Source organism: Acipenser ruthenus, chromosome 11 (assembly GCF_902713425.1).
Source record: "Acipenser ruthenus chromosome 11, fAciRut3.2 maternal haplotype, whole genome shotgun sequence".
Lineage (NCBI taxonomy): Eukaryota > Metazoa > Chordata > Actinopteri > Acipenseriformes > Acipenseridae > Acipenser > Acipenser ruthenus.
This window is the reverse complement of record NC_081199.1, coordinates 21,679,979-21,697,143: the sequence shown is the minus strand read 5'-3', so window position 1 is coordinate 21,697,143 and position 17,165 is coordinate 21,679,979. Positions and strand designations below refer to the sequence as shown.

The window sequence follows — 17,165 nt, the reverse complement described above, 5'->3', positions numbered from 1 at the left end:
TACCCATTTTTATTTTTACAAATTTGTATTTAGTAATTTGAATCTGTTAAAAGAAATGATTTCCTAGTGAATTCCTTGTTCTCATAGTAATGGTTATGGCAACCTTTGGTATTACTGCCCGTTATATCTGGTTGTTTGTCCATTTGAGGCTTGTTCTTAATTCGTGTGTTAATCTCTTACACATGAGAGAAAGCCTGATGTTAATTGAGTCTTCCTGGCTGCGTAAACTCCCACTTTTCTACTAGTTTTTTCTCCCAATTCTTCCTTGATTAAATACTCCAGTGAACTCCCAGAGAAGATAGATTCTCCTTGTTCTATGGTCCTCTCCATCGTGGCAACTAGCAAAGAATGGAGCGTTATTGCTGAAAATGTGTTCGACAGTAGTGTTGCAAATCTGATTTCAAGTGAAATGTGTCTGTGATGCTGGTTGAAAATGAAGACACAGATTGTCCACTGGCAGCTGCAATAAACTCCATAGGGTATGGTAGGCAGGCTCATTATAAGATTATCTGGATAATGTGAGCAAATGAATTACCTCTCAAATAAAAGGTGTTTATCCTGTTTTAATACCTGAAGCATTTGTTAGCACTTAAGCACATTCAGTGCTCTCATTACTGTACTCCCAACCCATAAATACAATTTTTTTTTGTCATAGCATTAGTTGTGTGATGTTAATTCCACCCCCACCATTCTCTAGTGTTTCTGACACAGACGGGAATCTGGTGGTGCAGGAAGTTGCTGTGAGTCCTCTAACGCAGGACCTTCTGAATCATGACGTGAGTAGTGCAAGAATACTGGTGAACAGAAACCAGCAGAGAAGCTGCATACTTGTGGAGGATTTGATAGATTTGCAGACTGGAAAGTGAAGCCTCAGACTTCCCAACTAAGGGAAAGTACACAAGCTCAACGTGTTATAATTCATTGCATGGCAGTGATAGATCATATACTTAAAAATGTCACATATATTATATTTAGTCATGTTTTTCCATATCCAGCTAGTGTTGCAGTCTGCTTTTTTCATTATGATATAGTTTCTGGATTCATTAAAAGAATGTAACATTACAATAAGCAATGGTTTAGAAAAATTTGCCATAGATTCATTTTATTTGCCAGTAAGATAAAGTTCCAGTCGTGGTATCCATGAGTCCAGTTTGAGTGTGCTGTTCACTCTCTTTAAAGGATTGCTACCTCTTAGACCAGGGTGGGATCAAGATCTTCGTGTGGAAAGGGAAGAATGCTTCCAAGAAGGAGAGGTCAGAATCCTTGGTTAGGGCACAGGTGAGTGAGGTGAAGATGAAGACTCAAATCAGTGGACATTAAATCACCTCATCACTGAAAATCTTCAAAAACTGTCTGATCCGGTATTGGAAAATCTAACACTGTACCTAAAGAAAATATAAAGGACAAATTATTTGAACATTATTAAAGAACAAACAGTAGAAGTGCTGTCCAGGTATACCTAGAATTGAAGGTTTGCATTCATTTTAATGTACTTTTCTTCATTATTTAAGCAAGAATTGAACATAGATGTACCATACCTGCAGGACATGTGTGTATTTATGCAACATACAGTACTTGAAAAGTGATCATAAGTCTGATTTTCCACTGAATCATTTTATTACAGTTGTAAAGTCAAAAATTATGCTTTCATCCCACTTTCTGCAATGCTTCTTTGTTATTTCTTTGACTCCATATTCCTAAAACTTTTTTGAAACTAATAAATGGCATTCATCAACACATTCTCCCCTAACACTGTTATTTACACAGAATGCTTATTATTAATAAGTGAAAGATTGAAAGACATAGATCTGTCTGTGGGTGCATAGATTTACTTTGCGAGTCCAAGCCCTGGTAAACTGGGCAAAGACAAGTAGATTAGAGTTATTGGAAATGTATTATATATATATATATATATATATATATATATATATATATATATATATATATATATATATATATATACCTTTTTATACATATATAACCTTTATATTGTATTTTGGTAAAAACATTTGTATTGTTTTTTTTTTCTCTTTATACTACAGGATTATATAAAAGCAAAAGGCTATCCATCTTCCACCAATGTGGAAACTGTGAATGATGGCTCAGAGTCTGCTATCTTTAAACAGCTCTTCCAGAAGTGGACAGTGAAGGGACTAACAGTGGGCACTGGAAGTACACATAGTGTGGGAAAGATTGGTGAGAATCACAGCTTTTTATTTCCGAGATATGGAATAAACAATGCAGATGGATTCAATCAATTAAAGTAACGTTCCTATTCCATTTGTTCCAGTTGAAGTGACACCGCCATGGGACAGGCCTTGTTTGGGGCTAATAAGCCATGGTTTGCCTGAAGGAGCAGGGACTTGATTGGTGATAACTGCCTATATTAACAGTCTAAGGGCATCATGCACTAAACAGCTGTAACCAGTTTTCCATGCAGTAAGCCCATTACTTCGTGCTTAGTACACCTGCTATATTCACTAACCAGCGGCAAATGACTTTGCACGCGAAATGAATCACGTGGAAAAAGATACCGTAAGCGAGTCATTTACATACAATTAATAATGGTAATCCATGGAAATGTATTCAAATTCTCTCCCCTAATACCGCGAGGAAGGGACTTGATATAAAAACCATATTTACTTAAAGGTGCTAACTTTCCTAAGTGTCTCAGCGCATGTTAAGTTTATTGCTTATTGAAACCAGACGGTGTCTGTCTAAATCACAATATAAATAGAGCAGACCACAAGTAGCGCTGTGTGGGAAACATGATAAACGCGTATATCTGCTTTCAGGTACTGTATTTAATTTTTTCCATGATAAACGATTGCCCGTGTTCCACAGAACACTACAAATAAAATGCCAAGTATAGGCTACATAGGATGTATTTCGTTGGTTTTGTGGATTATAGGCAATATTTTAACATACGGTGTTGTAATACTGTACACAATGATATGATTCTGAAAATGCAACTTACCAAAAGACGACTGCACGTGAACTGTATTCCATAATCATTTCCTTTATTCTGATTCCTAACGTGTTGCTTTCTCAATGCAAGATGCATTGTAGGAATAGACAGTGCTGTATAAAATCCCATGATGTACTGTATTTTTTTCCATTATGACGTTGTACTGCCAAAACGGCCAAGAGACAGTTGTGCTCTTTTAACACATGTACTTGAACTCTTTTTTACACTGAATTATTTTGGCCCTGAAAACATTAGCATTTCTGTCATGGAAAAGACAACAGTGAGTACTGCACACATTGTGACTAGCCTGTGCAGCACGTCGAAATCGCCGGATAAGCAGCTGCAAGGTTAAAGTTTCTTAAAAGAAAAAAGAAATAAACCGCACACTTGCAATCCCTTTAAAAGAAACACATTTATATTTAGCCAACGTTTCGGTACTGGAGTACCTTCAAAATAAACCAGAGGGGGATAAAGGTGAACAAATAAATATTTGTTTTCAGTTAATTATTTTCTGTTTCTCCGCTTTGACCGTCTCAAAGCAAGACATTCCCGGTGTTATGCAGAATTCTGTATCCCCGCATGATTCCATGCCTGTGCCGATGCAGTTTTTCAAAGCTGGACGTGGATGCGCGATATTCCTGTGCCCGAGTCCCGCTGTGTTCTCAAGCACTGCCATTGAGTTCTGCTGTAGTTTGCAACAAATATTGAAAACAAGACCAAACTAATTCTATAGCAAAATAAAGCAGCACATTTAACACCACTGATTTTCTACAGTACGCTCAGCCTCCTGCGTTGCTCAATACACGAAACCCGTGTAAAACTGTATTTTTCTTTTAAAACACATTTTAATTTTATTACATGCAAATACTGTTCAGAAACATAAAGCGTTCACAAATAGCGATCTTGATCTACGCAGTCGTCAAATCTAAGGGGATACAGAATTCTATGGGGATACAGAATTCTGCGTAACACCGGGCCGCCTCCCCTCATCCTACGGAGACCCACTGAAGATGTAGTTGGTGCCGGCTGCTGCCTCCTTGGTCGCTGTCATTCTGACAAAGTGAGAGCCGGACCACCTGTCCTTTGGAGTGCCCATATACTAAAATAAATTGTGTGTAACGCGTGCAGCATTTCGCCTGCTATGATGACTGGCAAATGAATCATTTAGTTTGACTTATTCGTGCATATTATTATATTAGTGAATAGAGCGGTCACGCCTTCCTTTTTGCGCGCAGTATTTCAGCTAAGTGTTTGCTGCAGTGTCAGCCGAGGCCTCCCTCCTGTAAGCAGCACCTGCTGGTCCTGGCCAGCACAGACACCTCTCTGTTTCACTGTTGGTCGCTGACCATGGTTCTGAAATCACGCCTCCTTTTCCTGACCCCCCTCTGTCCCTGAACACGGTTTTGAAGAGGCTGACTCGCTACACTGTTTCATTGCGACATATTTCTTTAATTCTTGCGAATTTGATTTCCATAATAGCTAAAGTGGAGCTGGTCAAGTTTGATGCAATGTCCATGCATGCAAAGCCAGAGGTGGCAGCGCAACAGAGGATGGTGGATGATGGAACAGGAGAAGTGGAGGTAAATTATGTGTGGGTAATACTCCTCACTTATGGAAGGATCTTGAAGGGTGTATATTGTGTGTACATCTCAGACTGTGTATGTGTATTATAATCTGTTATAGGCTGCTGATGATCTTTCAGCCAACTCTGTTACAACACAACACATAGAAATCAAATTCATGACATCAACTGTATCACATTGTATTTTACCATGCTTTAGTCTCAATATCGGAGTGCGTTATTTGGGATTTTGACCACCTAGTGAGAGGTTAATTAGCTGAAAGATGTATTTTCTTTTTGATTATTAAAATGAAAAATTTGCTAGTGACTACTGGTTGTTTTTTCCACTGCTGGACGTCTTTCAGAATGTGCTCCAGGTGATACAAAAATGAATTATTTTGTATTTGAAGACTGAATGTATTCAGAGTTACTTGTACTAATGATTGCTGAACCTCTTTCAGTGAACTGAAGCTAACCTGCTACTGTATGCAACTGCTGAATAAACAAGTCCCCAGATAAATTTAAATGTAGAGCTGTCAGTATTATGAAGAGGTGATGTCTATCAACAGCATGTACAGAATGGTATTAATAGTACAAATGACAATAACTAGTTTAATGAAAATTGGATCATTTGAGATGTTATTCGGTAAGCAAATGAGGTGTTAGTATTATGGTATATTAACATGACTGATTTACACTATGTGGTATAAGTTATTGTGTTTTCAAGATGCATGTAAGTGTGACATACAGATGGACAGATAGCCCCCCCCCCCATGTATTCCCACAATCTAACGCCATCAAGTTTTATCACAAATGATTAAGCCGTTTTCCAGATCCTGTATATGACAACATGTAGTGTCACGTACATACAGTATTACGGGACTGCTTATTTTACGTTACGGTCTGGTTTGGAGTTATTTGCATTAGTACTCTTCACACTGTGTTTTAATGGCTCTGTTTCAGGTGTGGAGGATAGAGAACCTGGAGCCCGTCCCTGTGGAGAAAAAATGGCTGGGCCATTTCTACGGAGGCGACTGCTACCTCATTCTATACAAATACCTGGTCAACAACAAAGAGCACTACATTTTATACGTCTGGCAGGTTAGCATCATAGTCACCCAATAAACTCGAAGGGGCTGCGTAATAAAATGATGATTACTTTATTTGGTAATGCTTTCTCGGTTTCCAGACATCACACTAAACGGTATGCATATTGAATATCCTTCTATAGTTTGAAAGGGTTAAGGGAACAATTTTAGAACCCTGAGCTAGTGCCACAAATACAGACTTTTTTTAGTCACTCAGCAGGGCACGATAAGAGCACGGGAAAACACATTTATAGACCTAGGGCTCTACTAATATTGGTTACGTGTTCATAAATACTGCGAATGTTTGCTTGCGATGTACCAAACAGCTATTTTTCGTGAACAACTTCCGTAATACAGCGCACGTTTACGAACAGCATAAGTTACTGCTCATTATACAGGAGTGGTCGGAATTTGCATCTCATTATAAATAGATTCGCAATATCGAAAGTCAAGATTAGAACGTCCTTCTGGCAAAGATAAATGAGTGGTATAGTGAACAGAAAGAAGTACAGCCAGCACTCACATATCCGACCTAAACAATCTTGACTTCAGGTGTGACACATATCTGATTATTTCATTTTGGCCTGTTTTAACCCTTGTCTGTTTTTCTGGGAACACAAAAAAGATACAATATCAAAAATACATATCTGAAAGGACGGTGTTTTAAAATAAGTAGGCTTCCATTTAGATGTAGTGTATTGGTTCTGTTGGTACAGTACTATATTTTCAACAGAATTGTTTTTAATTCATGACTATGATTCTGAATATCACTTGCCAAAAGAGACTATACGTGGACAGTAACACAGTACATATTTTTAAATCCGGTAAGTATTGTAGCAGTATGTAAAATACCCCATTAACGACCCAACAGCAAAATTAAATCAAAATTTTACTCATGCACAGAACTGTGTGCAATTTAAAAGGTAATGCAATTGAGCCAAAAAAAATAAAAAATGCAGAGAAAAAAACGCAAGCTGTGATGAATACTCAGTAAATTGTAACATTGAAGAGATTGGCTTAGTATTAGAAAACTCAGAAATCACGTTACGGGTAAGTGCATTAATGTGTTTATATGTATATATATATAATGGGGATTGATTTTATTCTTGCTTTTGCGATGTTAATTTAAGACTATCGCAGAAAACTTGTTTGAGTCTATGTATAATTTAAATGGACTCTTGCTCTGCAATTATGCTCAGATAATCTCCCAAGGTTTGCTAATCATATACAGTAAGGAGTAAAGTACAACCAACAGCACATAATAAGGCTGTCGTTTTATCAATAGTTTCTGGTGATATAAAGCTGATGTATGGGGACGGTGGCGAGACGTCAACTGGGAACCTTGTACAATATGTGAAAGTAACAGGCTCTTTTGGATTCGTGGTTATAGCGCTTTTAACCTCATCTCATCTCACCGACAGGGTACAGAATCCGTCACCGCAGTGCATCCCACATTTTCTTTTTGTTGCTCAAAGTTGTATTGTTTCAGCATTTTGTCAAATACCTTTTTCATGAGTTTGAAATCTGTACGTTATTTAACATGTGTAAAGGTTTACTATTCATTATAATATATTATTAGGAAGTGGAGCAAAGTGTATGCAATATTATGCAGGTCTTCATAGAAAACTAAGAAGTGCAAATTTTGAATGTAGATCAGTTAGATCACCTAGTTTCCACCCTACTAATCCCTGACGGTGACTGTGAATTTCAGGGTCGCAAAGCCAGTCAGGACGAGATCACTGCCTCAGCCTTCCAGGCTGTGATACTTGATCAGAAATACAATGGGCAGCCTGTTCAAGTCAGAGTACCAATGGGCAAGGAGCCCCCTCATCTGATGGCTGTCTTCAGGGGAAAGATGGTGGTTTATGAGGTAAATTCTCTTTTCTTTTCATTCATTTGTGGCTCTCTTTGCCAATCTGGCTGTGCTTTTGCCTTTGGATCAGGATGTTTTTGTTTTTTAAATTCCCCTTCCACACTTGTATATTAAAATAACTTATTTCGGGCTTTGGCGGGCAAACCGTGGTCAGCCCACAGCCGGATAGTGTGTGTGTGTGTGTATATATATATATATATATATATATATATATATATATATATATATATATATATATATATATATATATATCTATATATATATAGATATATAGATAATAAAATCAACGTTACACTTCGGAACAATATTACACGCTACATTGGAACAAAAATTAACACGAGAAACCCCATTGGCACTTGCGTATAAAAAGGATGGTATTATTAATAACGTAATAGCAACCAATAATAATAATAATAATAATAATAATAATAATAATAATAATAATAATAATAATAATAATAATAAAGAGTTGTACTGAACTGTCCAATCAGAGAGATGGATGCAGTTACTGGGTGGAACATGAATGATTAGCTGATTCACATTTGACAGTGTTTATGGCAAGCGATCTAAGAGCTGAAGAGCGTACTCAGCGGAGTTCACGTACATATCTAGATTTTAATAATTTGTTTAAAATAAATTTGTCTTATATATGTCATTAACTACTTTATATGGTCATGTCATCAATAAAAATACATTTTAAATATATGCCTGAAACCAGCTTCTTGTGTAGTTTTTATGAATGAGATTAGTGAGTGAGTGAGTGAGTGAGTGAATGAATGATACTACTCAGGTAGGCGGGTCAAAAAAGCTCTTCAGTCGTAGCTCTGTCTCTGTCCCTTGAAAACATCAAATGAAAGATCTTTGAGATTCACTTTGGACTTTGACCGGACATTGTTGGGCACTCCTAGATCTGCCCGGGCAAAACCCGGAATGAAAGATCTTTGAGATTCACTTCGGACTTTGACCGGGCAATTCTCAAATCACCAGGGTATTACACAACAATAATACAGCCTACAGTTTTACAGATTTTCTTGTTTATAGATATAAAGCTGTCCTATGATATTCCACTTCTTTATTTTTTACGTTTACATTTGTAATATTAGAAAGTTAATCAAGTAATCCAAATGGTTTTTAAAGAAGGAGAAGTGGAAGATCACATCATGAATATGAATGGTTAGTTGAGTGGAAAGCTTGTTGGATAGATAACTTACCTCACACTCTTACCTCACATTAGTAAAGCAAGTGTTCAATAGAGTCCTCAGAACCGCTGCAAAAACTGCACTGAGTGGAAATATTCAGAATGTACTGGCTTTACCCCCAGGGCGGTACCTCCCGGAGTGGAGCCACAGAACCAGAGCCAGCTGTGAGGCTCTTCCATGTGCACGGAACCAACGAGCACAACACTCGCTCCATTGAGGTGCCTGCCCGCGCCTCCTCTCTCAACTCCAATGACGTCTTTGTGCTCAAATCTGACTCCTGCTGCTACCTCTGGTATGGGAAGGTGAGTAACAGATCAACACACCAACAATAAACACTCAAGGCAGGATAGGGCTGTTTGCTACTGCGCGCCCCAGGCTACGCAGCAGTGCAGTGATTTCCATATATGGTCATATGCTAACGAACACGTGCTGCTGCCTCTTTTTCGAAGTTTTTTTTCTGTGTGGTAGAAAAGCAAATTGATAATGGAAAATAAACGATCACATTTATTTTATTTTATATTTGTTAATGAAAACATACAGAGGGATCTGGCAGAACACCTCCAAAATAATGTTAAGTCAGTAGCTTATCACATACGATATGTTTTAAAGCAACAGAACAGTCTATGGACCAATTTTAAGTCTTTCACTGGGATGTAGTCCAGAAATCAGTTGTACTTATTACTTTATTGTTCTACAGGGCTGCAGTGGGGATGAGCGAGAGATTGCAAAAACTATGGCTGACATCATCTCCAAGAGAGAGAAGCTGGTTATTTCTGAAGGTCAGGAGCCTGCAGATTTTTGGGTAACCTTGGGTGGAAAATGCCAGTACGCCAACAATAAAAGGTATTTATTTAAAATACATACATATACTAATCCATTCTTAATGCTAAAAAGATATACAACATCAAACTGGGAACATTATACTGGGAACTGTTGTAATCCATGTAATCCATGGTGGATTGTAACAGCTACACCCCCTGATTTATTTATTCATTAAATGTTATTAATAGTAGGTGTGCTGAAACAAGAGAACTTTTTTCAAATGGGACTGTGGTTCCTATTTTCCATTGTGCTGTAATCCTAAGAAATTATTTATTTAATGTAGCTAACAAATAATAACAGTTTCTGTGATTACAACTGCTTCTTATTTTCATTTTACACTTCAGTTACATTTATTCAAGGGCTCACCAGGTAAAAGCATGGCCAGGTGGTGTGCAGGGTGAGTCATACAGTCAGGGGAGGGCAGGTTCATGTCCTCGCTGTGCGAAGATGCTGATCCTCGCTGGGGATTCAATAGGGAGTGTCGAATTGGCTCTGGCACTTCCAAGGGTTAGGCAGGCAAAACTATTGACCAGGAGCCCAGCGAGCTCAAGGACACCTGCAGGACTGCTCCTTACCTCTGGAGGCCGGTAGTACTCCGACATCTGCTCTCCAGGTCCTGGGTGGAAGACAGGAGATTGGCTTGGCTGTGGGATTGAAGGACACCCACTAACATTCAGTTCTCCTGAGCTGTTGTTGCTTCTGTGAGGGAACAAACTGGGCATTCTAAATTGGGGGAGAAAAATAGTTAAAATAATAAAATTAAAAAAAAAACATTTAAAATATATATTATATTTTTTTCATGTTGCATATCTTTAGTTTGGTTATTTATTTTAAATGAAGGGGCTTTTTCAACAAAATCCAGCATCTGCACAGATATCAAATCTAATTGAATGTATAGGACTAAGCATGTGGTTTCAAAGCTTCTCATTTGTAACCTCCTCCATCAAGGCTTCAAGAGGAGCAGCTTGACATCACTCCCCGCCTCTTTGAGTGCTCCAATCAGACAGGGCGATTTGTTGCCACAGAGATAACAAGCTTTAATCAGGATGACCTGGATGAAGATGACGTGATGCTGCTTGACACTTGGGACCAGGTCAGCAAAGAACAAATAGCATCAAGAGAACAGCACATTGGGAAATTCAAAAGGCAACATGGGGTGGAACTATTGTATAGTTCTTCTTGTTTTGATTCACTTTGTAGTTTACTGTTAGCAGTCATCACATGTGACCTCTGTAGAGCTCTCAAACACGTCTTCTGTCCAAGCACAGCTGGCACACCAGAGTGTAACCATTGCTTGTAAAGTGAATGTCAGAAACATGTGGGATTTCTTACATCAGCTGGAGTGTTGCAGGGAACCGTTAATAGTTACACTGTGTAAGAGCTGAACATATGTTTGAGAGCTGTATTGTGGTTTAAAAAATACACCAAGATGTGATGAATGAAAATGACATATAAAGTGGTTCTAAACCACAAGAAAAATACATGAGTTAAGATAACATCAGACCCATACCAAGTTTCTCTTAGTTCCTCTTTATTTTGATATTACACTCTAGTGATCTAAGAATATATAATTACCCTACTGTCCCGCATTTTCCATCACTCCTACAGTATTGCTGAGTGGTGCTGTCAGATCCAGGAAATGAATAACACACAGACAGATGAAATGAAATGATGAAGGCGTTTACTTGCGCCGGTTTATTGTAAAATAAAAGGTTTTAACAAAACAAAAGACAGGACACAGCACTTTACGCCAAAATAAAACAGACAAACAAAACGGACTAGTAACACTTAACAAACGGTGCACAGACAGACACACAAACAAACACGGTGAGTAAATAAACAAACAAGTATCGTGCTGGTCCTACCAGCACGCGATAGCAATTGTTATTTAACTTTATCTTTAACTTTATTTCTCCTTCTCTCTCTCCCGTTCACTACTCACCGAACACCCAACCCCGAGTGAGTCAAACGTGCATCTATATATACTGTTGTGCTGGGATTCAATTACTAATTAATTATTCACTTGAATCCCAGCACGTGAATTAATTACGTGCAACCTCGTGCTCACATATTATATACTTTAAATGCATGTGAAGTGATGTGCAATCCCGTGCCTAAATACAATTATACATTTTAAATCACACGTGAAACACAGACCCGTTTATATCCCATGTACCAATGCCTATACACCAACATTAACACAGCACACGCAACATACAACACAGAAATGCACACAGGGGCGGAGCACATTGCCACACACTCCTACAGTATTACTGATGGTATGCTTAACTATATCACTCCTACAGTATTACTGATGGCATGCTTAACTATATCAGTCCTACAGTATTACTGATGGCATGCTTAACTATATCAGTCCTACAGTATTACTGATGGCATGCTTAACTATATCAGTCCTACAGTATTACTGATGGCATGCTTAACTATATCAGTCCTACGGTATTACTGATGGCATGCTTAACTATATCACTCCTACGGTATTACTGATGGCATGCTTAACTATATCACTCCTACAGTATTACTGATGGCATGCTTAACTATATCACTCCTACAGTAGTACTGATGGCATGCTTACCTATATAACTCCTACAGTAGTACTGATGGCATGCTTAACTATATCACTCCTACAGTATTACTGATGGCATGCTTAACTATATCACTCCTACAGTAGTACTGATGGCATGCTTAACTATATCAGTCCTACGGTATTACTGATGGCATGCTTAACTATATCACTCCTACAGTAGTACTGATGGCATGCTTAACTATATCACTCCTACAGTAGTACTGATGGCATGCTTACCTATATAACTCCTACAGTAGTACTGATGGCATGCTTAACTATATCAGTCCTACGGTATTACTGATGGCATGCTTAACTATATCACTCCTACAGTAGTACTGATAGCATGCTTAACTATATCAGTCCTACGGTATTACTGATGGCATGCTTAACTATATCACTCCTACAGTAGTACTGATAGCATGCTTAACTATATCAGTCCTACGGTATTACTGATGGCATGCTTAACTATATCAGTCCTACAGTATTACTGATGGCATGCTTAATTATATCACTCCTACTGTAGTACTGATGGCATGCTTAATTATATCAGTCCTACAGTATTACTGATGGCATGCTTAACTATATCAGTCCTACAGTATTACTGATGGCATGCTTAACTATATCACTCCTACTGTAGTACTGATGGCATGCTTAATTATATCACTCCTACAGTATTACTGATGGCATGCTTAACTCGCCCTGGGTAAGGGCGTCTGCTAAGAAATAAATAATAACTATATGAAAAATTGAGAATATGTCATAGGACTTTCCAAACTTATCTCAGCGTTATTGCCAATTTGCAATTGGGTTCCTGATGTTTAAGTAACGGTCTGACAGTAGGGAAGGAGAGTGATTGTTTGTTTTTGTTAAATTGTAAAAACCTACGTCTTCCCAATATAACTATTAATCAACATAGTCATATTAATATTACTCATATTATGTCATTAACTCCTCTTAGTGCTCTTACCAATAACCAAGAATCAAAGAACCAAGAAACATGGAACTAGTTGTCAAAATATCTTGATATAACACTATAATTAGGACTGAAGTCATTGTATTTTGTGTCTTGCTCTTAATTGTACTGTAATTCTTGATATGTATTTTTTGTATACAACTGTAAGTCATCCTGGGGAAGGGTGTCTGCTAAGAAATAATTAATAATAATAATAATAATAATAATAATAATAATAATAATAATAATAATAATAATAATAATAATAATAATAATAATAATAATGTGACCTGCCACATACACGCACTGTCTTACACTGTATTTTTATCTTCTCAAGGTTTAAGCTATATTTGCATCCAAAGAGGGTTTGACTCCCTATATATTTTGTATGCCTGGTTCCTGTTAAATAGAAATGTAAATATATATATATATGGTTTAGCGCATCCATGTTTTGAATGGAGGACCGGGCTGGCTGTAAGAGGAGAAAGGAGGCAAAAAAAGGACAGCAAAGCACCATTAATGTGCAATTGTGAATCACTTGTAAAATATATTTTAAAATAAACTACAGTAATAGTTTGATTGTGAAAAAATGATAATGGATTAATGTACTGGCGTTTCTGAATGAACTATACCGAGGTCTTCCTGTGCTGTACCTCATCCAGGTGTTCCTGTGGTTGGGCAAAGGGGCCAATGAGACAGAGAGGAAGGAAGCTGTGACTACAGCACAGGAGTACCTGATAACTCACCCAGGAGACAGGGACTCCAGAACCCCCATCATCCTGGTCAAGCAGGGCTTCGAGCCCCCTACCTTCACTGGCTGGTTCCTGGCCTGGGATCCCCACAGGTGGAGTGTAAGTAACACTGAAATAATGCAAGTATCATGTTAGCATTGTTCATGGTCAATAAGACAGTACTTTGTTAAAACTGCCTGTTAACAAAAATTTGCACTTGTTAAGTTCAGTCACCTTTTGTATGAAAGCCTTGGGGTCTACTCAATTGATTTAAAAGAGCCTGGCTTGTCTCCATTCGTCATTTAGATTAATGAAATTGACCCGCTTGTCTACAGGGACCCCCTCCACCCAGTCCAATACTGAAAAACAGAAAATAACTCTATCAAGCAATACCCAGACAATCTGACCCCCTGCTAATGTTTTGTTTCAGGATGGGAAATCCTATGAGGAGTTGAAGGCAGAGCTGGGGGACGTCAGCACCATTGTGGAAATCACAGCGGTATGTGAGCCTCAGTAGCTAACTTGCAAGAATTCCTCTGCCACTGGATAAGAGGAGGAGGTTAAATGTTATTTCTGCAAGTTGTCTCCTGCTTGTCTTCTGTTGTTCTCCTTGCAGGCTATTAGACTGTAGCAGAAGTTAAAGTCATTATAGCTAACAAAATAATTCCATAAATCTTACCCATTTTGCACTTACATTGGCTGCATAGGTGTGCAGTTTTGAAAGAAACACATGTTATAGCAAACATATATTTTCATTTTAAAACATGACATCTGGTACTACACAAGGTTAATGAAAATTCCCGCTTTTCTTGTCTGTCCTTCCAGGAAATCTGTTACTGCTTTTATTAGCAGCCAGTGAAGGGGTGGGGACAATGACCCAAGAAGTGCAAGCCAGTCTAAAAGCATGGCTTATAAACAAAGATTTCTTTATCCTAGAGTAGTACCAGATATTTAAAAATGAAAATACATGTTTCCTAAAATGTGTGGGACCTATTCGAGGCCTATATAATGATGGATGTTGATTCGGTCAAAAATGTCCGGAACTATGTTGTTAGCTACAATTACTTTAAAGGCCTGTATAGAAGAACTCTGGCAGATTTAGATATTTAAAAAAAAATCCAATACTGCAAACAGAGAATCTTGTAAAGTAATTGTCAGTGTGTAGTCTCCAAGACATCTGTTTCTTTGCGACAGGCATTGCAACAACATGTTTAAAAATACAGAACTACCAAAAAGACAGAACTGCACAAGGTAAGTATTGAGCTTGAAACAGCTTGGTGTTCTGTAACACTTTAAATCTCTTTTATTCTCAGAACCTGCCTCTGAAAAATTCTAAACAGGAGAACCTGGCAGTGCAGCTGGGCCCCCTGCCAACCTTCCCCGCTGAGCAGCTGGTCAACCGCCAGGCTGAGGAGCTTCCTGAAGGAGCAGATCCATCCAGGAAGGAGGTAAAGGGCTCTGGGATAAGCAGTGCCACCCGGATAGCTGCTGTGCTACTCTCTGAACCTGCACTACCAGACAGTATAGGGGGATATTTTATATTCTACACTGGCTATCAAGTACAGGTAGTGGGTGGTGTCAGCCGGACATCGACCCTTCTGGATTAAACCAGTAGTTGTCAACCTGTGACAGGCTTGCAAATGGTACACACAGCAGCAGTTGTGTTTTATGACAATGTGATTCTCAAACCACAGTCATTCGCTAATCCCGCTATCATAATCTATCGATCTGTTTGTACCACCGAACCACCGATAAAGGAAAGGACTTAGTCTGAGTAAACAGGGTGTCATTATTTATTGTACAGTTACTAATGGTGAACCAAATCAACCACTGTTATTTGTGGTGAAATACTTTAACAAAACTGTCACATCTTCAGGGACATTTGCGAGAGAACCGGTTGTAATGGAGTAGGTCTCTGTTTTACAATAGCCTTTTAAGATTGCTCATAGCTACTGGTACACCTGCTGGTCGCTGCTGAAAAAACTGGTACTTGAGATGAAAAGGTTGAAAACACATTAGCTTTATTATTAAACTAAACCAATTATTTGTGAGTCTGTCTGTTTTACTACCACAACAGCCAATATATTTCTACACATGTCACAAGCATGATGAGCGTTTCCTTTTTTTTTTTGCAGGAGCACCTTTCAAATGAAGACTTTGCTGAAATTTTCGGAATGTCCCGTCCTTCGTTCTGGGCCCTGCCTCACTGGAAACAGCAGAACCTGAAGAAAGAAAAGGGTCTTTTCTAGAAAATATATATACGTAGAAATGAAAATATACATACGTAGATATGAAAATATACATACGTAGATATGAAAATATATATACGTAGATATGATTTTGCTAATTTGTTTTCCAAGGGCAGATGTCTTTAAAAGGCCAATACCATGCCATGCTCTATTGTTCTGTTAGAGTGCCTCCATAGGGAATAGGAAGATTTCCTTTAGAAACCGTATCATTGGTCACCCCTTTATTGTGATGGAAGTCTTTTGTCCCTTTGTTTTACAAAAATATAGTTAAAAAAGGACCATGCTTCCTGGTACTCAATTATTTCCTGTGTGTTGCAGCTAATTGAGTTGGACCATTGGAATATACTGTAGATCAGAAACAAACTTTTAATTAGTATTTGAAATATCCTGAATTAAAGTAGAACCAACCAGGAAAGAACCAAAAGACTCTCAAAACAAAAAAGGGGTAACCTGTCACAATCATTTATATGATCTACAATCATTTTATACACAGACAGCTGAACTCAGAATCGAACACTCCTTTTTTACTAATTAGTTATTTCCTTACAGCTCTCAATTAAATGCGAAATGTGTTCCAGAACAGAAGTTTGCTTGTTGTTTCAGTGTACTGTATGTACAGCACTATAAATTCCTGGTATCTGATCATTTCCTGTGCTGTAAGTTCCAGTTATACAGATCCATTGGAGTAAATCTCCTGGCTTAAAGGAATGAGCTAAAGGAAACTAATTTATTCAGGTTAGGGGCGCTTGATTAACATCTTTAAAATCTTAAAAGGAGCTGGCAAAAATAACCTGTAACTGATGGTTTAAGCACAGCACAGAAACCAGGACCAGAGTACACTGTAGTAAATTCAGTGGATATACAATTAGGAGAGGGTAGGAGACAGTGGTGAGGGTATAGGATGGGCTGTCTAGCCTTGTTGTTGATGCTGAATAATTGGGATCCTTTAAGAACTGATTTGTTTTTAGATTAATCTACTAGGAACCAGACGAGAATTAACAAAATGGCCTTTCTTTTGTTCTTAAAGCAGAACTGAAATTGATGTTGCTAGTGCAATTAGAGGTAAGAGGATGAATTTCAATGTCATCTAGTGTTTGCATATAACAGTTAATCTAATAAACAGTATCAACTCTTCAAA

The 17,165-nt window shown here is 38.1% G+C and overlaps 1 protein-coding gene across 1 annotated transcript in view; it reads left to right on the top strand.

Moving 5' to 3' along the window:
* The window catches only part of LOC117426246 (villin-1), a 37,677-nt gene extending 20,512 nt beyond the window's left edge, over window positions 1-17,165 (top strand). The window contains exons 9-21 of the mRNA XM_059033444.1: window positions 698-776; window positions 1,180-1,278; window positions 2,043-2,196; window positions 4,448-4,548; window positions 5,493-5,630; window positions 7,329-7,487; window positions 8,812-8,991; window positions 9,387-9,532; window positions 10,460-10,604; window positions 13,710-13,898; window positions 14,209-14,277; window positions 15,092-15,226; window positions 15,914-17,165. Of these exons, the coding sequence (XP_058889427.1) occupies window positions 698-776; window positions 1,180-1,278; window positions 2,043-2,196; window positions 4,448-4,548; window positions 5,493-5,630; window positions 7,329-7,487; window positions 8,812-8,991; window positions 9,387-9,532; window positions 10,460-10,604; window positions 13,710-13,898; window positions 14,209-14,277; window positions 15,092-15,226; window positions 15,914-16,027 (1,708 nt within the window). The 3' untranslated portion in view covers window positions 16,028-17,165. The remainder of the gene's footprint in view (window positions 1-697; window positions 777-1,179; window positions 1,279-2,042; window positions 2,197-4,447; window positions 4,549-5,492; window positions 5,631-7,328; window positions 7,488-8,811; window positions 8,992-9,386; window positions 9,533-10,459; window positions 10,605-13,709; window positions 13,899-14,208; window positions 14,278-15,091; window positions 15,227-15,913) is intronic.